The 21,070-nt window shown below is 36.6% G+C and overlaps 1 protein-coding gene across 1 annotated transcript in view; it reads left to right on the plus strand.

The window, feature by feature from the left end:
• Positions 1-21,070, plus strand: part of LOC150076319 (deformed epidermal autoregulatory factor 1 homolog) — a 116,090-nt gene that overhangs the window by 21,207 nt on the left and 73,813 nt on the right. Inside the window, exon 2 of the mRNA XM_090387322.1 lies at positions 1,817-2,022. Within this exon, the coding sequence (XP_090243448.1) occupies positions 1,817-2,022 (206 nt within the window). The remainder of the gene's footprint in view (positions 1-1,816; positions 2,023-21,070) is intronic.

The following is a 21,070-nucleotide window of genomic DNA, read 5'->3' on the forward strand; positions in this document are numbered from 1 at the left end:
TGACATGCTTCAAGCAAGTGTCATCAGTGTTATTTTTTTGTCTTTTTACTTTTTTATAGACAGCATTCATTCTTAAATGCTAATGTATGTACCAGATTTGAAGATTGATAAAAACCATTTTGGCCATCTGGTGGTGATAGCTGTGTGTGTGCATGCTATTGTGTGACAAATCTTTTGTCATAATCAAGAAGCATTTAAAATGAAGTATCCATATAAGATTAAAATGAGTTGATATAGCCAACAAATAGCAATATTTGTCTCATGCAGAATATTTAGTATTCTGCATGAGATGTCAAGCAATGGCACAGTGAAGACATCACATATGTAGTAATTGATATGTGTCAACTACTAATATATAAACTACACACACACACACACACACACACACACACACAAGGGATTTTCGAAAAGTAAGGCAACATTTTTTTTTAATAATGGTGAAAGGGAATGAGATGAAACGTAGTGGACGGATAGACCCATTAATAACGTTCAAAAAGACCTTGAGTGCAGTGTTGTGGTACTGTCGCCTTACAGCAGATTCCAGTTGCGAAATGGCAGCTACCGTGTGAGTGTGGTCCAAAACAGGTGTTCGTGATGTTATTCGTTTTTGGCAAGTAAAAGGGGTCTTCACCAAGTGACATTCAGCATGGACTGGTTGCTGTGTATGGCAAAAAGGTGATGACAAAAAAGCAGGTGTGTTTTTGGTGCAATGAATTTAAAGCGGGCTGTGTTGACATTGAAGATCGACATCGGGCAGGCAGGTCTTCATCGAGCAAGACAGAAGACAACATTTTGCACATTAAGGGCATCGTTTTTGAAAACAGGCGAGTGAAACTGCACAAATAGTGAACGTGAGTAAGTCGACTGTTCATGATGTCCTTGGTTTTCAAAAGGTGTGCTGCTACTGGGTGCCCTGACAATTGTCAGAGGAGGACAAAGCAATTTGCATGGGGATGTGTCTGGAGAACCTGTTGCAATATAGCGATGAAGGAGAGGATTTTCTTGCTCGCATAGTCACAGCAGACGAAACGTGGGTTCATCACTTTACCCCGGAGAGCATACAAGACTCCGTGACCTGGAAACATCCACAATCTCCTGTGTGCAAAAAATTCAAAACTGTTCCCAGTGTCTGAAAAGTCATGGCCACAGTGTTCTGGGATCGCCAAGGCATTCTGTTGGTGGATTTCGCCAAAAGGAGGAACAATCAATGTACAGCTTTACTGTGCAATATTGGCAATACTGAAAGGCAACATTCTACGCAAGTGACCAGGAGTCCTGACAAGCGGCGTGATTTTGTTGCATGACAACACTGTCCATACCACTCGTGAGTGGTTGTGCCATAATCGTTGGGAAACTCTGTCACATTCCTCTTACAGCCCAGACTTCCATTTGTTCAGCCCTCTGAAAAAACACCTTTAAGGAAAGCATTTCACCATGGATGAGGAAGTTCATCAGGCAGTGCGATGTTGGTTACTGTGTGTGGGCACGGACGTCTTCAGTACTGGTATTGATAAACTGATTTATCGTTGAGACAAGTGCATCAATAAAACTGGAGACTTTGTGGAGAAGTAGTGCATGTTCACTTATTTCTTGGTGTGTAATTTCAACTTCGTATAATTAAACATCATCGAAAGAAAAAATGTGTTACCTTACTTTTTGGAAACCCCTCATATATCTATATATATGAAAATCTTATTTTTATACTTCATTTTTGTAAGCAGGTTTATTTAGTTATTAATTTTTAAAAATGATCAAAGATTAATTACCAGGTATATATATATAAATTTGCATATTTACAGATATTACTTTACTTTAGGAGGACGTGGTAGATGTATAAAAGTTGAAGACGCCTGGTGCACTCCTTCAGAATTCGAAGCTCTCTGTGGACGAGGAAATAGTAAAGATTGGAAAAGAAGCATTCGCTATGCAGGCAGGACTCTGCAATGTTTAATAGAAGAAAATATCATTCAGCCACATGCAACATCTTGTACTTGTTCTGCCTGTTGTGATAACACTATGGTGGTAAGTGAGGTAGTATCGGATGCAATCTCTGGGAAACATCTTTTTTTCTCTCTAAAATTTTTTTTCTATTTAAATTGTTTACATATAAGGTTGCATTTTAATAAACTGTAAGCATATAAGGAATCAGCAGTTGACATTTGCAAGTTTAGAAGTGAATGATAATTTTTAATATAATTTTAAAATATTTTTAACCATTTATTTTAATAATTGATATCACTTAGTGTTTTAATTCCCATAATAACCACCAAATTATCCATAATTCAATACTCTTGCATAGCATTGAATTATTATTTGTGTGCATGTGGCTTTCTAACAGTACTCCATAAGAAGGTGAATATAATAATATTCCAATTTATAAAAATCTTTTGTCATAATCAAAAGGCATCATTCAAAATTAAGTATCCATATAAGATTAAAATGAATTGATATAGCCAACAAATAGCAATAGGTTATTTAGTATTCTGTATGAGATGTCAGTGCATTCTCTGTAGCCAAGTGGTCAGGAGCGGGAGTGCAGTAGCACACGCTCTTTTAGTAGACTGAGGTTAAAGCCCCTGACTGCTAAATACGGTCGATCTGCCAACCTGCACTAGACCAGCGTATCAGATTATGGTCCATTTCCCTCAAAATGAATTGTTGAGGAGGCTTCCATCCTGCAGTGGGTTGATAATGGCTGCAGTTTACCTTTTTTTTTTTTTTTTTATGAGATGTCAAGCAGTGGCACAGTGAAGACATTACATTATGTAGTAATTGATACCTGTGTCAACTACTAATATATAAACTTCTTTATTTTTCATGATATGATGCAATTTATGCACATTATTCAATTACATTTATTTTGCTAGTAGATCTAGTAACTGACATGGGATGTGTAATACATAGTTCAGGACCTAGATAATGTATTATTTTAATTTAGATTGCTATGGTTTTCCTGTAAAAAGGAAAACACTTTCTTATAAAGAATTGTAAATGAACAGTGCTATACACTATATATTAAGAGGTACACCTGTTACAACCAGCAAAATGCCACAACGTTCCACCTGTAATGTTATTATATAAAAATGAGGATAATCTCCTAGATGTCACTAGATTGACTAAATATCTGGTCATACAAAAAGTAGAAGGAGGTATCCTTGTAAATTGGATTACTATAGTTGACTAAAGTTAGCTATTCATTCACCAATAATTATGCTGGCTGCACCCGGTACTAGGGTTTTTTGAGGCACACCAGTGAATATTTCTCATGACTATTTTCCTTATTTAAAAGAAAATAATCATGAGAAAATCCAAAACCATGAAGGGGATATTTAATGGAGGTGAAACAGGCTTATTTTTTTTAACCAAAGAACAAGTTATGACAGAAAAAGCAATAAGAACATATATCAGCGAGTTAATAGTAATGAAAAGGAATGCCTGACTGTATTAATTATTAGCAGTGCCAGAAATAAATTGGCACTTCATCTGGTACTTTAAGTTTACATGCTAATAAGTTCTCTAAAACATTAGTACCAAATTTTTGTTATTATTAAATGAAGCTTTTGAAAAAAAAAAAACTTAAGAATGGCTTTTAAAAATATGGACTTGTATGTGGAGTGCAAATGCTAATATTTAATAAATTACCTTTAAGTAATGAATTCTTCATAGATAGCATTGTGATAAATAAAAGTCTGTTTATAATAAAATTTAACTCTTAACTTCTGTTACTTGACAATTGGATGCCTGAAATGTATAGCAATGCACATTTGCCTAATTTGTTTCATGCTGATTTCAAATATGGAAGCCAGCATTCACTTCACCATTTTTGTTAAATTTCTAGCTTTCGTTTTCATAAAAATACACAATTGCAAAATTAAATATTATTCTTCAGAAAAATATCGTGTAAATATTTGAAAGCAAATAGATATCTTCTTTTGTTTAATATTTTCACAGATTTGGAGAGAACTAGTTTTGAATGAACTAGTATTTGCTGTAACAGAGCATAAATTTTTGTACAGATTTTAGTGCTATATAATTATCATATTTTTTTAATTCGCTTATGACTTGTCTAACCATTTTTAAAGTTTTTTTTTTTTTTTTTTTTAAGAAATCCAAACCAATGAAAGTTTTTTTTCTATCACTTGAATTTCAAATGAAATTGATGATTTTTAATGAATGAAATTTTGATTATTTCCATTATTAATATCTGTTTATTACTAATCATTCAGTTATACCCATCACTAGATTGCCCATTGAATTCTGTCATTGGGTCTAATCAAGAAAGCTGGAACAAACTGTACAAGCAAGAAAACTATATTTTTTTTCCCTTGTATGGTTTACTTGGTATAACTATAAACAATGATGAATCAAGTAGTTAAAAACTCAAGAAAAGAATCTAGTAATGAAACAAATTTTTTATCTTTAATAGAGACAGTGAATCTAAAAGGACAGAAATTGTGTAATAAAATTATACAAAGTAAATTTTTTTTTAGCATCATTCTCTGTTTAAAGAAGGAAAAAAAAATAGTATAAATATCTCTGCATCATTTGGGAAGTATTTAATTACAGTGAAGTTGAAGTAATTCCATAAAACAATTTTCACAAATAACTAAGAATGAAAAACTTCAATTCCCAGCTGTTACTCTTTTAGAGGATAGTTTGAAATACAGTAATACCCCGAAGTTACGCGATAGGTGGGTCCGACGAAAATCGCGTAAGTCGAATTCGCGTAAGTCGGGGTACAACTTTGCATATAAATACATATAAATTTTGCTTAATTGGGACCAAGGACTAACAAAAACACTAGTTTAGAAGAAAAATATTAATAAAATTGCAGTTCTTTATACATATTAATACAAAATATGTATTAAAAAAACAAATGACTTACGTAAAAAAGTTATTTCGATGTCGATGGCTTCATAAAATCTAACAAATTCGTCTGACGACACAGCGCCTTCTTTTTTTCACGCAGAATTTCGTCGTAGCAAGCTAATAATTTTTTTATTCCTTGCTTTGTAGCTATAACGCGTTCTTCGTTGGAGTCTGTTTTCTAAAATTTTTAAGCCCTTTACAATTGAGCCTTTTTCAATTTTCAACCTGTCAAGTTTGCAATTGTCATGTGCTTTTCGCCGTTGCTTCATTTAGGCCTGTAGCACGTGCAATATCACATGGTCTTTCATTTCGCTCAAAGCGTTTCACAATTTCATATTTTTTCTCTATCGACAGAGGCGGACTGGCCATAAGCCTTGCCGGGGAAATCCCGGTGGGCCGGTGTGATTTTGGCCATAAACCATAGTATGAGGCCACTATAAATTTTCCCGGGTAAGAATTTTTGATCCAGTCCGCCTCTGTTTATCGATAATTGCTTTTCTTTTTCTCTCTGAATCTGCAGTGTCTTCACCAGGACGCTTCCTTTTCACACCTTTTAAGTATTTTACTCATTTTTAGGGAATAAAGCGCAATTACAAAACGAGGAGGCACGCTTGATACGCATAAACAAAGCTGCGCGCATGTAGCAACTGAATAAACAACACCATAAAGGCAGAGATACACTATTAACACCTCACATTTCTAGGGGTTACTACCATAAAACAATAAAAATCCAGTTGCGTTTCTGCTAGTGAAATCTGTTATAAACTGGTAGTAAACTCGATCTAATTGCATTTGCGATTATACCGATAGCTGGAATTGCATTGGTTTTTACGTTATTATGGTGAAATGTGTTTCCCCTTCACTGATATAAAAAACATAAAAGCAGCAAAGTTGAATTTTGTTCATCTTTCGCTCTCATTCTCCGCCGTCGCACCGTATATCGATAACATATGAAAAACGACCTTGAAGATAGTGGGCAGCAGCGTTGCCAAACGAAAAAATCAAGAACCGCGTAACTCCGAGTTCGCGTAAGTCGGGGTAGCGTAAGTCGGGGTATTACTGTATAAATTTGATGGTTAAATAAAAAAAAATTCAGTTCAAAGATATGAAAAGTGTGTTGTGTCTTTTACTGGTACAAAGATGTGTCAGCTACTGATACATCTTGTTATTTTATTTTATTTTTTTTTAGTATTTTTACCAAATACTGTATTTGTTAAAATTGTATTTTAAAATTGGAATTTTTTAAAAGAATATTTAACTATGTTATATGTCTTATGACATATAATTCCATGCAATATACTGCATGCCTTGAGTACTGCATACAGGTCTGGAGGCCTCATTTTAGGAAGGATGTAGATTTACTTGAGCGTGTACAGAAAAGGGCAACAAGACTGGTGAGGGGAATGAAGGGATCCTCTTATCAAGAGAGTAGTAGTAGTAGTAGTGGCATGTGATGCAAGAAAGCAAATGTATGAGCTTATGCAGAATCAGCCAAAAAAAAAAAAATTCACACCATTCCCTCGAAATGTCTGTCCAGTTCCTCCTTAAATTTATTCAACCTATCAACTTCCACAACGACAGATGGAAGTTTGTTCCAGCAATTAACCACCCGCTGGCTAAAGGCAAATTTCCTCACATCTAATCTACATCTGTCTTTTCTTAATTTGAATTTATGCCCCCTTAGGTTCGTAATCTGAGCAAGTGAAAGGATCCCATCAGAATTCAGCACGCTGGATTCTGATGGGATCCTTCAGAATTCAGGCCTTCTCAGGCCTTATACACCTCAATCAGATCACCGCTCAGGTGCCTAGTCTCCAGCCACTGCAATTTGCAGAACTTAAGCCTCTCTTGATAAGAGGATCCCTTCATTCCCCTCACCAATCTTGTTGCCCTTCTCTGTACACGCTCAAGTAAATCTACATCCTTCCTAAAATGAGGCCTCCAGACCTGTACGCAGTACTCAAGGCGTGGCCTGACCATTGCCTTATACAGAGGGATAATCACCTCCTTTTCCCTGCTAGCAAAATCCCTATATATCATTGACAAAACCCCATTACCTGCCCTGGCAGCCTGTCTGCATTGCTCAGAAAACTTCATATCTGCCGGCACAATTACTCCCAGGTCTTTTTCATTTTCTACCACCTTAAGTGTAGTACGTTTATCTGGGGTTACTTCTACCCATATGCAGTACTTTGCATTTGTCAAGGTTAAACTTCAGTTGCCACTTCTGAGCCCATCTGCCCAAATTATCTAGATCCTGTTGCAGTAGCACACTGCCATTACTGTCATTAACAACCCTGCCAACCTTTGTATCATCTGCAAACTTCGACACTAAGCCTGTGGGACTCCACTAATAACATTAGTCCAAGAAGAGCAGCACCCATTGATCACCACCCTCTGTCTTCTCTCACTTAACCATCCTTTTATCCATTGTAGCAACTTACCCTTAATACCATTCTGCTCCAATTTGTACAATAGTCTTCCATGCGCAACAGTGTCAAAAGCTTTCCTGAAATCCAAATATATGATATCAAAATTATTTTTTGCATCCAGTTCCTTTGTAACCACATCATAATATCCTATCAGATTTGTCAGACAAGACTTTCCCTTAACAAACCCATGCTGTGTCTGAATTATTGCTGCAGTCTTGTCTAGATGATCCTGCAATGCATCTTTAACCAGCGACTCCATTATTTTACCCAGAACAGAAGTTAAACTAACTGGTCTGTAATTACTCGTGTCACCCTCTTTGCACATCTCCAGTCCGTGGGCACCTCCCCTGAGTAAAGGATGTTCTCATAATTATGGCTAAGGGTTTGCTTAGTTGCTTTGCCGCCTCCTTTAATATAACTGGATAGATCCCATCCACCCCAGGTGCTTTTCTTACGTTTAACTTCAACAGTTTCTCTTCCACTTTGCTCTCAGTTATTACAAAATCATTAAGTATCCTGCTACAATTTGATAACCTTCTGCCATTTTCAAACCTTAATAATTCCTCACGTGTGAATGTAGATGCTAAATACTCATTCAGTTTGTTTGCTATCTGAGCAGGGTCAACAACAGTCGAACCATTGATGTCAAGTGGACCAATCAGATTCATCCCCTTCCTTTTAGAGTTTATATAAGAAAATAAATCCTTGCTGTTTTTCTTAGCATCTTTTGCCAAGGATTTCTCATAATCTGCCTTCGCTTGCCGAACCTCCTTTGTGACCTGATTACAGATTAACTTATATCTTCCGTAGCCTTCTGAGTCGCTTGATAATTTATATGCATCCCATGCATTTTTCTTCTCTGTTATGAGTCTCATTAGTTCATTTGACAACCATTTAGGCCTAAACCTTAACAATATTTCTTAGTAGGTTTGAAACTTTTAGTAGCATCCACGATTAATTCCTTGAATGCTTCCCACTTAGAATTTACTGTTGGTAACATCGTCAGTTGATCCCACTGTACAGAATTTAAAAACTGTCGGAGACCACTGTACTCGCCTTTACGGAAGCAAAAACCCTTTCCTTTACCCCTGATGGTAATTAAATCTTTAAGGAAATCCCACGTCAGTACACTGTGATCACTGCCACCTAGTGGTTCTTTTATCTGCAAATTCCTAATACATGAATGATCACTGCTGATAACCAGATCAAGAGTATTACTTTCTCTGGTTACCTCTCGAACATGCTACTGCAGAAAACAATCATCCGATAAATCCACAAATGTCTGACTAGTGTGTGAGTGCCCAACCCACAAGTTCCAGTCAATATCTGGGAAGTTGAAATCCCCCATTATAAGACATTCCAATTTACTGGCCCACTCTTTCTCTGTACAATTGTTCATTGTACTCATTCGAGTCATTAGGCCTATAACACACTCCTATTCTTATTTTTGCTTTCGCAGTGCTTCTGTCACACCAAACTGACTCAACAGTACACTGTTCATCTATATCAACTGGATGCACTTCTTTTGATTTAATGTTTTTCTTAATTAACAGCATAACACCTCTTCCCTTCCTATCCTGTCTATCCTTTCTGTACACATTGTACTCCCCAAATTCCAGTTCGGCATTCCTTATATCAGTGTGACACTGTCTGATATCCCAACAATATCTGCCTTTGATGTCTTGACCAACACTTCAAATTCCTCAAATTTATTTACTATACTTCTAGCATTGGTATACATGCAAGCATACATGCTCCTACTGCTATTTTTTGTTACCCTAACACATCCCATATACCCACCCGTTCCACAATGACCGCCACCCGTCCCTGAAAGCCCCAACACCCTACACTCCGGGTTGCTACTTATTCTAATAGAAGTTGTGCAAGAATCACCTTCACCTCTGCCTACGGCTACTGTTAAACTAGTATCCCCCAAAGCTATCAGTTTTCCGACCCACCCAACACTGCCTCGATAGCATCAGCAAATATTCTTGCACCCTTTCTATTTAAGTGTATCCCATCCCTGTAGAAGCAGTCTCTCCTGTTAACAAGTACAGTCCAGGCTGAAAAAAATTCTATCCCTTGAGCCTTGCACAATCTTTCCAGGGCCGAATTGATCGACAAGGCTCTCATCATATACTCCCTCCTATCGTGTCTGGGCAGAATTGCAGACACTTTCAAATTCAACCCTAATTCACGGCTTTTTTTCATCAGTGACCTGTACTTGTTAAGTAGTTCTGCCGGTCTCCTACTCTTGATATCATTAGTGCCAACGTGTACAACTATATCACCTTTTGTGCCTTTTTTTAAAAGATGATATCTGCTCTACAACGTCATCAACCTTTGCCCCTGGCAGACAGTGGCTGGAGACTAGGCACCTGCGCGGTGATCTGATTGAGATGTATGAGGCCTTGAATGGGTTCAGCACGCTGAATTCTGATGGGATCCTTCTACTTGTTCAGATTACGAACCTAAGGGGGCATAAATTCAAATTAAGAAAGGACAGATGTAGAATAGATGTGCGGAAATTTGCCTTTAGCCAGCGGGTGGTTAATTGCTGGAACAAACGGCGCCTCCGTAGCCAGGTGGGAAGGAGCAGCAGTGCGTAGTACACGCTTCTTGATTAGACCGGGGTTCGAGCCCATCACCACCAAATACGGAGGATGCGGAAAGGTCAGGGAATGACCACCGCATATCCCGGAACAATATGGCCTTAGTTGCTAATGCTCCTAAAAACCAAATAACAAACAAACAGCTGGAACAAACTTACATCTGTTGTTGTGGAAGTTGATAGGTTGAATAAATTTAAGGAGGAACTGGACAGGCATTTGGAGGGAATGGTGTGATTATTATTATTATTATTTTTTTTTTTTTTGGCTGATGCTGCATAAGCTCATACATTTGCTTTCTTGCATCACATGCCACTACTACTACTACATCTTAAAATTTAAATTAGGAAAAAAATATATCATATATTTGAATTACAAGTGCTTACTAAACAATTTCTGTGTGAAACAAAGCTTTTACTCATCATATAATTCATTTTACTACCACACTCATCATTACTGATGATTATGGTTGGCCTTTCACTTTTTTTCAAAGACTGCATTATCTTCAGAACTATCAAGGAAATAGCTGATTTCCCATTTCTTGAAAGGCAATGGCAGCTGCCTTGTATGTCACTAACTCCCACTAATTTTTCACCAGTTTGCATACCTAGGAAATGGTTAGTTGGGTTGACTGCAGATTACTTATGGAGCAGATGGCACCATATATTGTTAATATGTGTAAAATAATAAGAGGAGTTTACCTCAATATAGTACGTAGAACACTTCCATATGATACTCTCCAGAAATTAAAACGAAAAAATCAAAAAACTTACATTACAGTTGAGCATTACAGCTCTGATTCATACTATCTATTGTTAATATGCTTGCCTCTGCTGGTAAGGAATGTTTACAAACGTATTTTGGCTATCTGGTGCAATTTTTCATTTTGATGCAATAAAATTACCAAACTGAGAAATGCTCTTTTGAGAATTAGAAAAAGAAAACCAGTACTGTAGCAAATCTGTATACAGGATTCAATTTGTGGTGTGCATTACAAGAAAAAAAAAAGCTGGTAATAAAGCTGTCATACATTTCTTTCATAAACAAAAATTACCAATGGATTGCATAGATAATTTTGACCAGTAACCTATAAGGATTTTTCACATTTATGAACAGAATATCCACAGACCTTCTTTATAAAACAAAAAAATTGTATGAATAGGGTACGTGATACACATCTGAAACTACTTCCAGGTGATAGATGATATCTTCAGGTTTTTATTAACCAACCAGAAAAGTGCACTCTGCAGTAGACGGTAGCATAGTTGCAAACGGTAATCCTGGAAGAATTTACCAACCCCGAGAAGATGCAGTATGTACTTTGGTTCAATGAGCCAAATGCAGTCTGTCACCGTTGTTACATGTAAATTTTGAATACAGTGTGAAAAGGAACCACCAAGTAGATGCACAGTTATACAATGGTATGGAAAATTCATAAAAGAAGCTTGTGAGAGTGCAAGCTTCTTTTATATTAGAGTGCAGTGGAGCTAGTTCAAGGATGTCTTATGCAATGCCCAGGGAAATCCATAGTTCATGCCACTTGTGGCTAAACTTGTCAAGGTCAACAGTGTGACATGTTATTTCATCATCTGAAGATGGTAGCATAGTTGACCATTTAGCAGAGCATTGTAGAAGGTACAGTTCATACAGAAGCCTTTGATCAAGTACAAAACCAAGAGGATGGAATTTTGTTTATAAATTTCGGCACAATTAGTGTTCAGTTATGCTGCTACCTACTATAGCATGCATGTTTTCCAAATAATGAATAAAAATTTAAAGATATCCTCTCTTTTGTGGAAGTGGTTTCAGATTTGTATCATATACCCTATTAATGTAATAACAGTTTAGTTTGGTAAAAAAGCTAAAAAAAAAAAATATATATATATATATATATATATATATATATATATATTAAATGTAATTTAAGGTCATAGTTACAGTTGATGGAAAAATAAAAAAACAAAAATGGATAAGCAAGGTATGACAAATGCATCAAAACACAAGTTTTGTGTGTGCATTTGCACACATAAAGGATGCAAAAGTATATAATATGTAAGAATAGATAAGACTGATAAAGTTTGCATAGATGGAGGTGAAAATTACACAAAGAGCCAAGGAGTAGAAGGGTAATCATAGTAGAAAAAAGAATTAATGTAGATTTGAAAAAGGCAAAAGAATGTTAATATCCTAAAATTTATGATGAATTAAGAAAATTATAGGCTGAATTGTAAAGCCAATTTGGAGGTGAAGGAACTGTAAATTAAAATTATTAATACCAAATGATTAAACAGAATAAAGTAAAATAAAATAAATGTGGTAAAGCTGTCATCAGAAATGGGAGGGTAAATTTAGTTATAGGTCGAATACAGGGAAGGCAAAAATGCAAAGTCTGATGTAAAGCAAAAGTAAATATTGATACATGGTTGAGGTATTTCATCAGGGGACTACACCTAACCACGTTTCAGGATCTGTGTTTCTATACTTGTCTATAACAATAGAAGAAAAGTTAAAGCCAAAAAGCACAATGAAAAAAATTTAGCACATTCTTTTACAATATGGATAAGGTACTCCTTAGGGACTACCTTATGAGTAATTTATCTAATTATTCATAATGAAAATGAAATTTCCAAAATGAGATGCTCTAAACAAAGCCATTTATATTCATATTTACTAAAAGTTAATTATGTGTTTACTAAAAGGTGTGTTATTTATTAAAAGCTAATTAATTGAAACACGTGTACAACAATAAGCGATAAGAAAACTCTTGAGTAAGCAACCAGTTACAGAGAAGTTCATTTTTCCAAATTATTGAAACTAGCTACATGGACCTCTGCAGAGTGGACACACTCCCTGTAGTGGACACTTTCTTCCAACCCAGTGGTGTTCACTTTAGAAAGGTTTCACTGTATATAAAATTTTTTTGTATTAATATAAATACAAAATGAAAAACAGGCCAATTTCTGTTCATAAAGTGTCAACTACTGGTACCTTACAAAACGTTTTGAAGAAAAAAATATTTACTTTTAAAAAATTGTGTCATTGGTATTTTTTATGAATTATATTTTAACGTTTAAGAAATTATATAAATGATTAGATTTTTTTTTTTTAGAAAAATGATAAATAAATTTTGCATTGTGATGGATATAAGATATTAAATAATACTTTACCTGATTAGTTAATATATATTCTAAATGATAAAATTTCTTCTAGGTGCTATGTAAAACCTTAAAATATTAAAAAAAAAAAAAAAAAAAAACCCGTTTGTTTATAAAACAAAAGTAATTCATAACTTGGTGAGCCACAGCAGGAGACAATGGGTCTTAACGGTGTACCTTCTTTGTGAACCTTCAGTAGTCCATAGAATTGTGGAATCTAGCAGCTGGAGGCATGGAGGCAATTACATGTTGATTCTGTTATTTTCTTCTGTTTAAGCCTGCTGTAGATGAGGATGTTCACTTTCGACTCCCATTGTCCCAAGGCTTTGATGGGAGGAACGGCTAAGGGTTGGTAAACAGAAGTGTCCTGCAAGAGCAGCAAAGCTTTTGTCTTGTAATCTGTGCGATTCATTACGACTGTTTGACGTCCTTTATCTGCCAGTAGGATTGCACCGCGTGCTTAACAGGCAGTGCAATGGGTTCCCTGGTTAGTTCAGTCACGGAAAACATCGTGATGGAGGAATTAGAGGGTCATGCATTTACGAATGTACCAGATTCCATTACCTTTTGGTTTCGCTACATGGATAATAAGTTCGTGGTTATCCCCAGAAATTCGGGTGACCGACTCTTAGACCACCTCAATTCTCTGTCGCCTTTCATAAAATTCACCATCGATCTAGAATCGGACAACAGCATACCATACTTAGACACCCTTGTCCAATGCGAGGGCATGCGCTTGAAGACAACTGTCCATCGTAAACCAATGTGTGCTGGCCAATTTACCAACTTCCGGTCAGCACATGCATGTAGCCGTCTTCTTGCCACTGCACGAACCTTTTCTAACTCGTGCTTGGACCCACTCTAGTTCTGTAGATGAAAGGCATGCCGAAATTGCTAAAGTCAAGGCGGATCTTACAAGGTGTGGCTATCCCATCAATACCCTTGACAGGTGTTACCTACAGACACACGGCCACGTAGCGACCAATAGAAACATCCAAGGTAATGATTCGACTGCAAGCGCCTTTATCCCATACTACCCCTATCACAACAGGTTTCTAGGGTCTTAAAATCACATGGGATAAAATGCGTACAACTCCCAGGCAGAAAGTTCGATCCCTCATCTCTAAAGTGAAAACACCGGTCCCCACCTTACTACAAATCGGATTAGTCTACTGCATCTTTGCCACGACTGCACTAGCTGCTACATTTGGGAAACTGGGAGATGGCTCGAAAAACGCCTTTCCAAACATGAAAGAGCAATCCGCTTAACGGATTTGGAGCACTCAGCTATTGCCGAACACGTTTGGGCAAGCCACGACATTGACCCACACCGTGATGTCGTGATTGTGGATAGGTCCCACCACTATCGACGATGCGCCTGGTTGGAGTCGTTGAACATCACATGCTCCAATACCTCTGTCAACAGGAGCAGTGGATGTCGAGTCCACCCTATCATCGAAACAACAATTCTGACTAATGACAAACGCTGGCAACGTCCGCATGCATCACAGCCACAGGCTTCAACATCCAACAATTAATCACACACTTCACGTACATGATTGGCAGTACACGCCCTCGTGTTCCACTCTTAATTGACAGTTTAACTGAGGAAGGTTGACAAAACAGCCGAAAGCTTTTGTATGTATCTGATATATGTATGAATTTCCTTTATTAAACTTATCATAACTTGTTCTGTCTCCGTTTCGCTCTGTGCCGCAGTAATTCGATATTAATAAAAAAAATAATAATAAATTTCAGATATGCAAAAGTAGTACGGTAGCTCCCAGTTTACCAACATTCATATTTTGCACGAATTTTTGACACTTTAAAATTTTGATTTACAACCTGAAAGCTCACTCCTACAAATCTGTTCTTAACTTTAAATCCACAAGATAATCTTTTGTAAGTAAAATAAATTAAATATTTTCCCTATTTAGCTAATAGATTAACAATAGTTGCAGGCAGAGGTGAAAGTGATTCTTGTATTGCTTCTATTGGAATTACTAGAAATCAGATTACTGGATTGAAATTACTAGAAGGTAGATTAATAGAAATTTTTGGCAGAGGATGCAAAGAAAAACAACAAAGACTTCTTTACTTATGTAAACTCTAGGAGTAAGGAGATGAATCAGATTGGTCCACTTGATATCGATGGTTCAATTGTTGATGAGCTTACTGAAGTTGCTGACAAACTGAATGAGTATTTTGCATCTGCATTCACACATGAAGAATTCTTAAGGGAAGGGAATACCAGAAGTTTATTAAGCTCTGACAGGGAGCTAAATGATTTTGTAATAGCTTCCTCTCAGCCAATACTCTGTAAAATAGTCCGTCTCAGCCAATACTCTGTAAACGTGTTGACCCCATGTTTTGTTTTTGCATCCTTTAGTTGAAGTGATTTTTTTTGTGTTTTGCTTTACTCAATATATTAGTTTTAATCAATTTTTTTAAAATCAATATGTATAATTTCCATTATAAAAATCACCTTTTAGAGATATAAATTGCTTAGTTATATTAGCGAAAATTTCAACTTCCAAGGTCTTAGAACGAATTACCAAAAAACAGTGTGTTATTGGGTTCACATTATGATATTTTCATGATATGATGGTATCTCCAGAACGGATTAATATCGTAAAGCTGGGGTCTACTGTATATCATCATCAGCCATTTTCAATCCACTGCAGGATGAAGGCCTCTCCAGCAACTTTCCGGTTCCTTCTGTTTTCTGCAATGGCCATCCATTTACTACCCACAAACTCATGAATTTCATCTATCCATCTCAGCCATTGTCTTCAAGGTTTTCTTCTAGCTCCTCTTGGGTACCATTCTGTTATTATCTTAGTCCATCTGTCATCATGTCTTCGAGCTATGTGTCCTGCCCAAGACCATTTTAGTTCTTTAGTTTTGATAAGAATGTCCTTTACTTGAATTTGCTGCCTAATCCATATGTTTCTCTTCTTATCTAACAGTCTGATTCCCAATATAATTCGTTCAATTCTTTGCTGTGTTGTTCTCAGCTTCTCTTCCATTCTTTTGGTGAGTGCCCAAGTTTCACTTCCATAAGTCATGATGGGGAGTATACATTGGTTCATTATTTTACGTTTCAGACAAACTGGGGATGTTGCTCTTCAGTATGTGGGCGCAATATAGCCTTAGTTGCTAATGCGCCAATAAAATCCAAATCAAATCAAAAGCTCTTCAGTATGTGACTATATTTCCTGAATGCTATCCATCCAAAATTTATTCTTCTCTTGACTTCCAGCCATTTATCATTATTACAGCTAATAACTTGTCCCAGATGAGTATAATCAATTACTGCTCCTTCAATCATCATGTCCCTTTCTGTGGCATACTTGTTCATCATTACTTTTGTTTTAGCCGTATTCATCTTTAGTCCAAAATCCTTACTAACTCTGCATAATTGATTTAAGATTTTCCTCTAATTCTTTGGGATCGTGGCTTATGACCACAATGTCATCTGCAAATCGTAAATGGTTTAGGTACTCTCCATTCACATTGACTCCTTTCTGCAACCAGTCTAATCTTCTGAAAGCTTCCTCAAGGGCAGCAGTAAACAGCTTCGGAGATATTGTGTCTGCTTGTCGAACTCCTTTCTTGATTTTAAATTTGCTGCTGTCTCTGTCTAGTCTAATAAAGGAGGTACCGTTCTCATACATTTTCTTTAAAATCATATGTGGCGTATCTATGCCTTGTCTTTCCAGTGCCCAAAACATTGCCTTATGCTATATGGAGTCAAATGCCTTTTCATAATCCACAAATGTCAGGCATATTGGTGTTTTATATTCATTTGCTTTCTCCATTAGCTGTGATGTTACATGAAGGTGATCCATAGTTGAGAATCCTGTCCTGAAGCCAGCTTGCTCTTTTTGTTGATTCTCATCGAGTATTTTTAATCTGTTAGTAATGACCCTTGTGAACAACTTGTAGATGTGGGATAACAAACTAATTGGTCTATAATTTCCAATTTCTGATTTATCTCCTTTCTTATGCAGCAAAACTGTGATTGCATTATTCCACTACTTAGGTGTCACACCTTTTCTAATGCATTTTGTGAAGAGCCTTGCCAGTTTTTGTGTTATGTCTCTTCCTCCCAATTTTAACAACTCTACAGTAACTTCATCTTCACCTGGGGCTTTCTGATTCTTCATTTTCTTTCACGCATGTTCTACCTCATCAGGAAGAATATTGGGTATGTCGTATTTGTTGCTAATTTGCGATCCATCTTCCCCACTGCTGGCATCATTCCCTCGCTCCTCGTATAATTCTCTATAGTAGTCTTCTGCTATCTGAATTATGCCTTCTCTGCTGTTTATAAGTACACCATTGCTATTCTTCAGTTTCAGTATCATTTGTCTTTCTGTATTACTGCTCATGGCTGATGATTTAAGTCCTTTGTTTCCCCTTAATGCTTGTTCTACTTTTCTTGTGTTAAATCTTCTTAAGGGAAGTCTCTTTCTAATGGCTTTGCATAACTCAATATACTCAATTTTTTCCTTGTCAGTGTTTATCTTACTCTTCATTTGTTGCCTTCAGTTCATCATAACAAGTGTTTCTTGACTAATTTTTTTTTCTTTGGATTTCTTTTTCCCTATAGGTTTCTTGGGCTTTATCACTTTCAGAAAGTTGTAATATTCCTTGTTGATATCTTGGTCCTGAGCAGTCTGTAGAAGCTAAAACTTGTTCTTAAGTTTCAGTACATACTGCTCTTTCTCCTCTTCTGTTATCTCAAAGACCTTTGTATTATTTACTCGAGTCAGTTTTTTCCTTTCCTACATCTATATCAAGTGTGCATCTTACCATTCTGTGATCACTTCCAACATTTACCTTATTCAGGACGGTAACATCATTCACGATATATCTTCTGTTAGTGAGGATGAAGTCGATTTCATTAGTTGTTAATCCATTTGGACTCTTCCATGTCCACTTTCTGTTCACCCTTTTCTTAAAAAAAATGTTCATTACTGACAATCCTTGAGATTCTGCAAATTCCACAAGTCTTTCACTTATTTCATTTCTTTCACCAATTCCAAAATTTCCTACAGTTTCCCTTTTTGTGCTGTTTTGTCTTTTTCCAACCTTAGCATTGAAGTCCACCATAATAATAGTGTATTGGGTTTTCTGCTCATACTGTGTATATATATATATATATATATATATATGCACATATAAATAAATTATCTGTTTATAGTCCGGCACGACTACCAAGTCAGTAGAGTTTACAATAAATCGTCAATACAAATATTTATTGTATTTAGTAGTGACGGGCTTGAACTCCGGTCCACTCAAGGAACGCGTGCTATGCACTCTTGTTCCTGACCACTGGGCTACGTCAGGCCTATATAAGGTGATTCAGGAGGAATAGTAAATATTTTGGGAAGTTATAGTACCGATTATTCTGAGTAAAAAAAAGTTTATCTGAACATGTGTCCAATTCAATGGACACTGCTCTTCGTGGACTAATGTTACTAGTGGAGTACATGAAGGTTCATTGTTGTTTTCTGTATTTATTGATGATGGTATATCAGGCTTAATGTCTAAGTTTGCAGACGATACGAAGGTCGGCAGGGTTGTTAATTAATGATACTAATGACAGTATGCTGCTGCAACAGGATCTAGAAAAGTTGAGCAGATGGGCTGAGAGGTGGCAAATGAAGTTTAACATTGACAAATGTAAAGTACTACATATGGGAAGCAGTAACCCTAGAGTAACGTAGTACTGCACTGACAGTGGTAATTGTGCAGTCAGATATGAAGTTTTCTGAGCAGTGCAGACAGTCTGCAAGGGTAGCTCATGGTGTCTTGTCAATGATATACAGGAATTTTTCTCACAGGGATAAGGAGATGATTATCCCCTTGTATAAGGAAATGGTCAGGCCACACCTTGAGTACTGTTTACAAGTCTGGAGGCCTCATTTTAAAAGGATGTAGAACTGCTGGAACGAGTACAGAGAAAGGTAACAAGATTAGTGAATGGAACAAAGGCTTACGAAGAAAGGCTTAAGTTTTGCAAATTACAAAGTGTCTGGAGACTAGGCATCTGCGAGATGATCTGATCGAGGTGTATAAGGCCTTGAATGGTTTGGGCATACTGAATGCTGATGGGATTCTTCCTCTTGCTCAGAATAATCACCTGAGAGGGCATAAATTCAAATTGAGGAAAGACAATTGTAGGATAGATATGTGGAAGTTTGCCTTTAGCCAACGGGTGGTTGATTGCTGGAATAAACTTCCATCTGCCATTGTAGAAGTTGATAGCTTATATACCCAAGGCAGAATTAGACAAACATTTGGAGCGAGTGGATGGGTGAAATGAAGAGGTTTTTGTTTTTTGGCTGATGCTATATAAACAAAGCCATTATGAGATGTATTAAAGAATGATAAATGGCTTATTGTTTGTATTTATTCACTTTTTTGAATGATACAAAACACAAATAATTGACAACTTTTTTACAATTCACAATAAATGTTCGAAAATCCTACCGCCAACCTCATTGTACTTTGTAACTCTTGTGGTAGTATGACGTGTTGTTCTTCTGAGGTCGTCTTGGCATTCTTTTTTGAGGGCAGCAGTATCCAAAATGCGTGCGAGTAATTTCTCTTGTATTCACAATTTCTTTGTATGCTGTGCTTTTCATCCATCCCCACAAACAAATATCTAACGGAATAAGGTCTGGAGACTTTGGTGGCTAATGAACGGGACCACCATGGCTGATCCATCATTCAGGGAAAATTCGATTAATATTGTATCACCAAAAGGGTATAATGTGCAGGAGCTCCGTCATCATGAAGTACACACCAATCCTTGTAGCCAAGGGAACATCCTCCAATAGTAGTGGAAGTTCGTTTTGCAGAAATTCTAGGTAAATGGACCATGTAAGATGATTTTTAACACAACAGGCCCAATCAACTGATTGTCGATGATACCTCACCAGATGTTTACAGAGAAACTATGTTGAAAATGCATTTCTAGTGGTAATGTGGATTTTTGTCTAACTACCTATGAGAGTTACGGGTGTTGTTGATACTGTCACGGGCAAAAGTAGCTTCATCGCTGAACAGTATTAATGGAATCAATCGGCGATTAGCATTTACCCACCAACAAAATTCCAGTTGCTGTGTGGGCATCGTCTTCTGATTAAAGGTGTTGCACCCGCAGTATGTGAAGTAGATGCAAGCCCTGTTCAAGTAATGTTTGCCCTAGTCTTGTCTGTGGAACACCGATACACGTAGAAATTCTTTGTGTGGTAATAATAGAACTAAGTTCTACTGACTGAAGAATGTTTTCTATTTCATCCATATTTTATTCATTTGCACGTTCAAAAGAAATATGGAAATGAGCATTTACTAGTGTTTACTGGTGTAAATTTACTTGAAGCCGGCATTCTGCGGTTAGGAAACCATCGGTGGTATTCGTTACAAGTAGCAGTAGCACTTCCACCACAAAAACCGTAGACAAACCCCATATCGGCATGTGCGGCATTCTTAACAACATTTCCTGCACCAAACAGCGTCAGGTTGTAACTGCTTCTTGGTCACATCTGCTTCAGGGAGCTGAGTGTGCCAGTGTCAAACAGCTGTATCTCCGTATCCATTGAGAATTGGATACATATTTATATGAACTTTTTTATTCAGAATAATCAATACTATAACCTCCCAAAATATTTACTATTCCTCCTGAATCGCCCTGTGTATACCCTACAGTATTTTTTCTTCTATTTGTAAATTTAGTGTTGCTACTGCAGTTTTTTCTTTTATTAATCTAAAAGTACAGTTTTTTATTATTAGGCCTTACAGCCAAAAAATTTCAGAAAAAAAAATTTAAATAATTACACAATAACGAATAAACAGAGCATAAAAACCCAGATTTAGTAACCAGTGGTAAGTAGATTACTGAGAATTGCATTACCTTTTGTTATTATTTGGTTTTTTTTTTTTTTAGGAGCATTAGCAGCTAAGGCCATATTGCTCCGGGGATATGCGGTTG

The sequence above is a fragment of the Mastigoproctus giganteus genome, chromosome 13 (genome assembly GCF_048544385.1).
Source record: "Mastigoproctus giganteus isolate SK-2022 chromosome 13, ASM4854438v1, whole genome shotgun sequence".
Lineage (NCBI taxonomy): Eukaryota > Metazoa > Arthropoda > Arachnida > Uropygi > Thelyphonidae > Mastigoproctus > Mastigoproctus giganteus.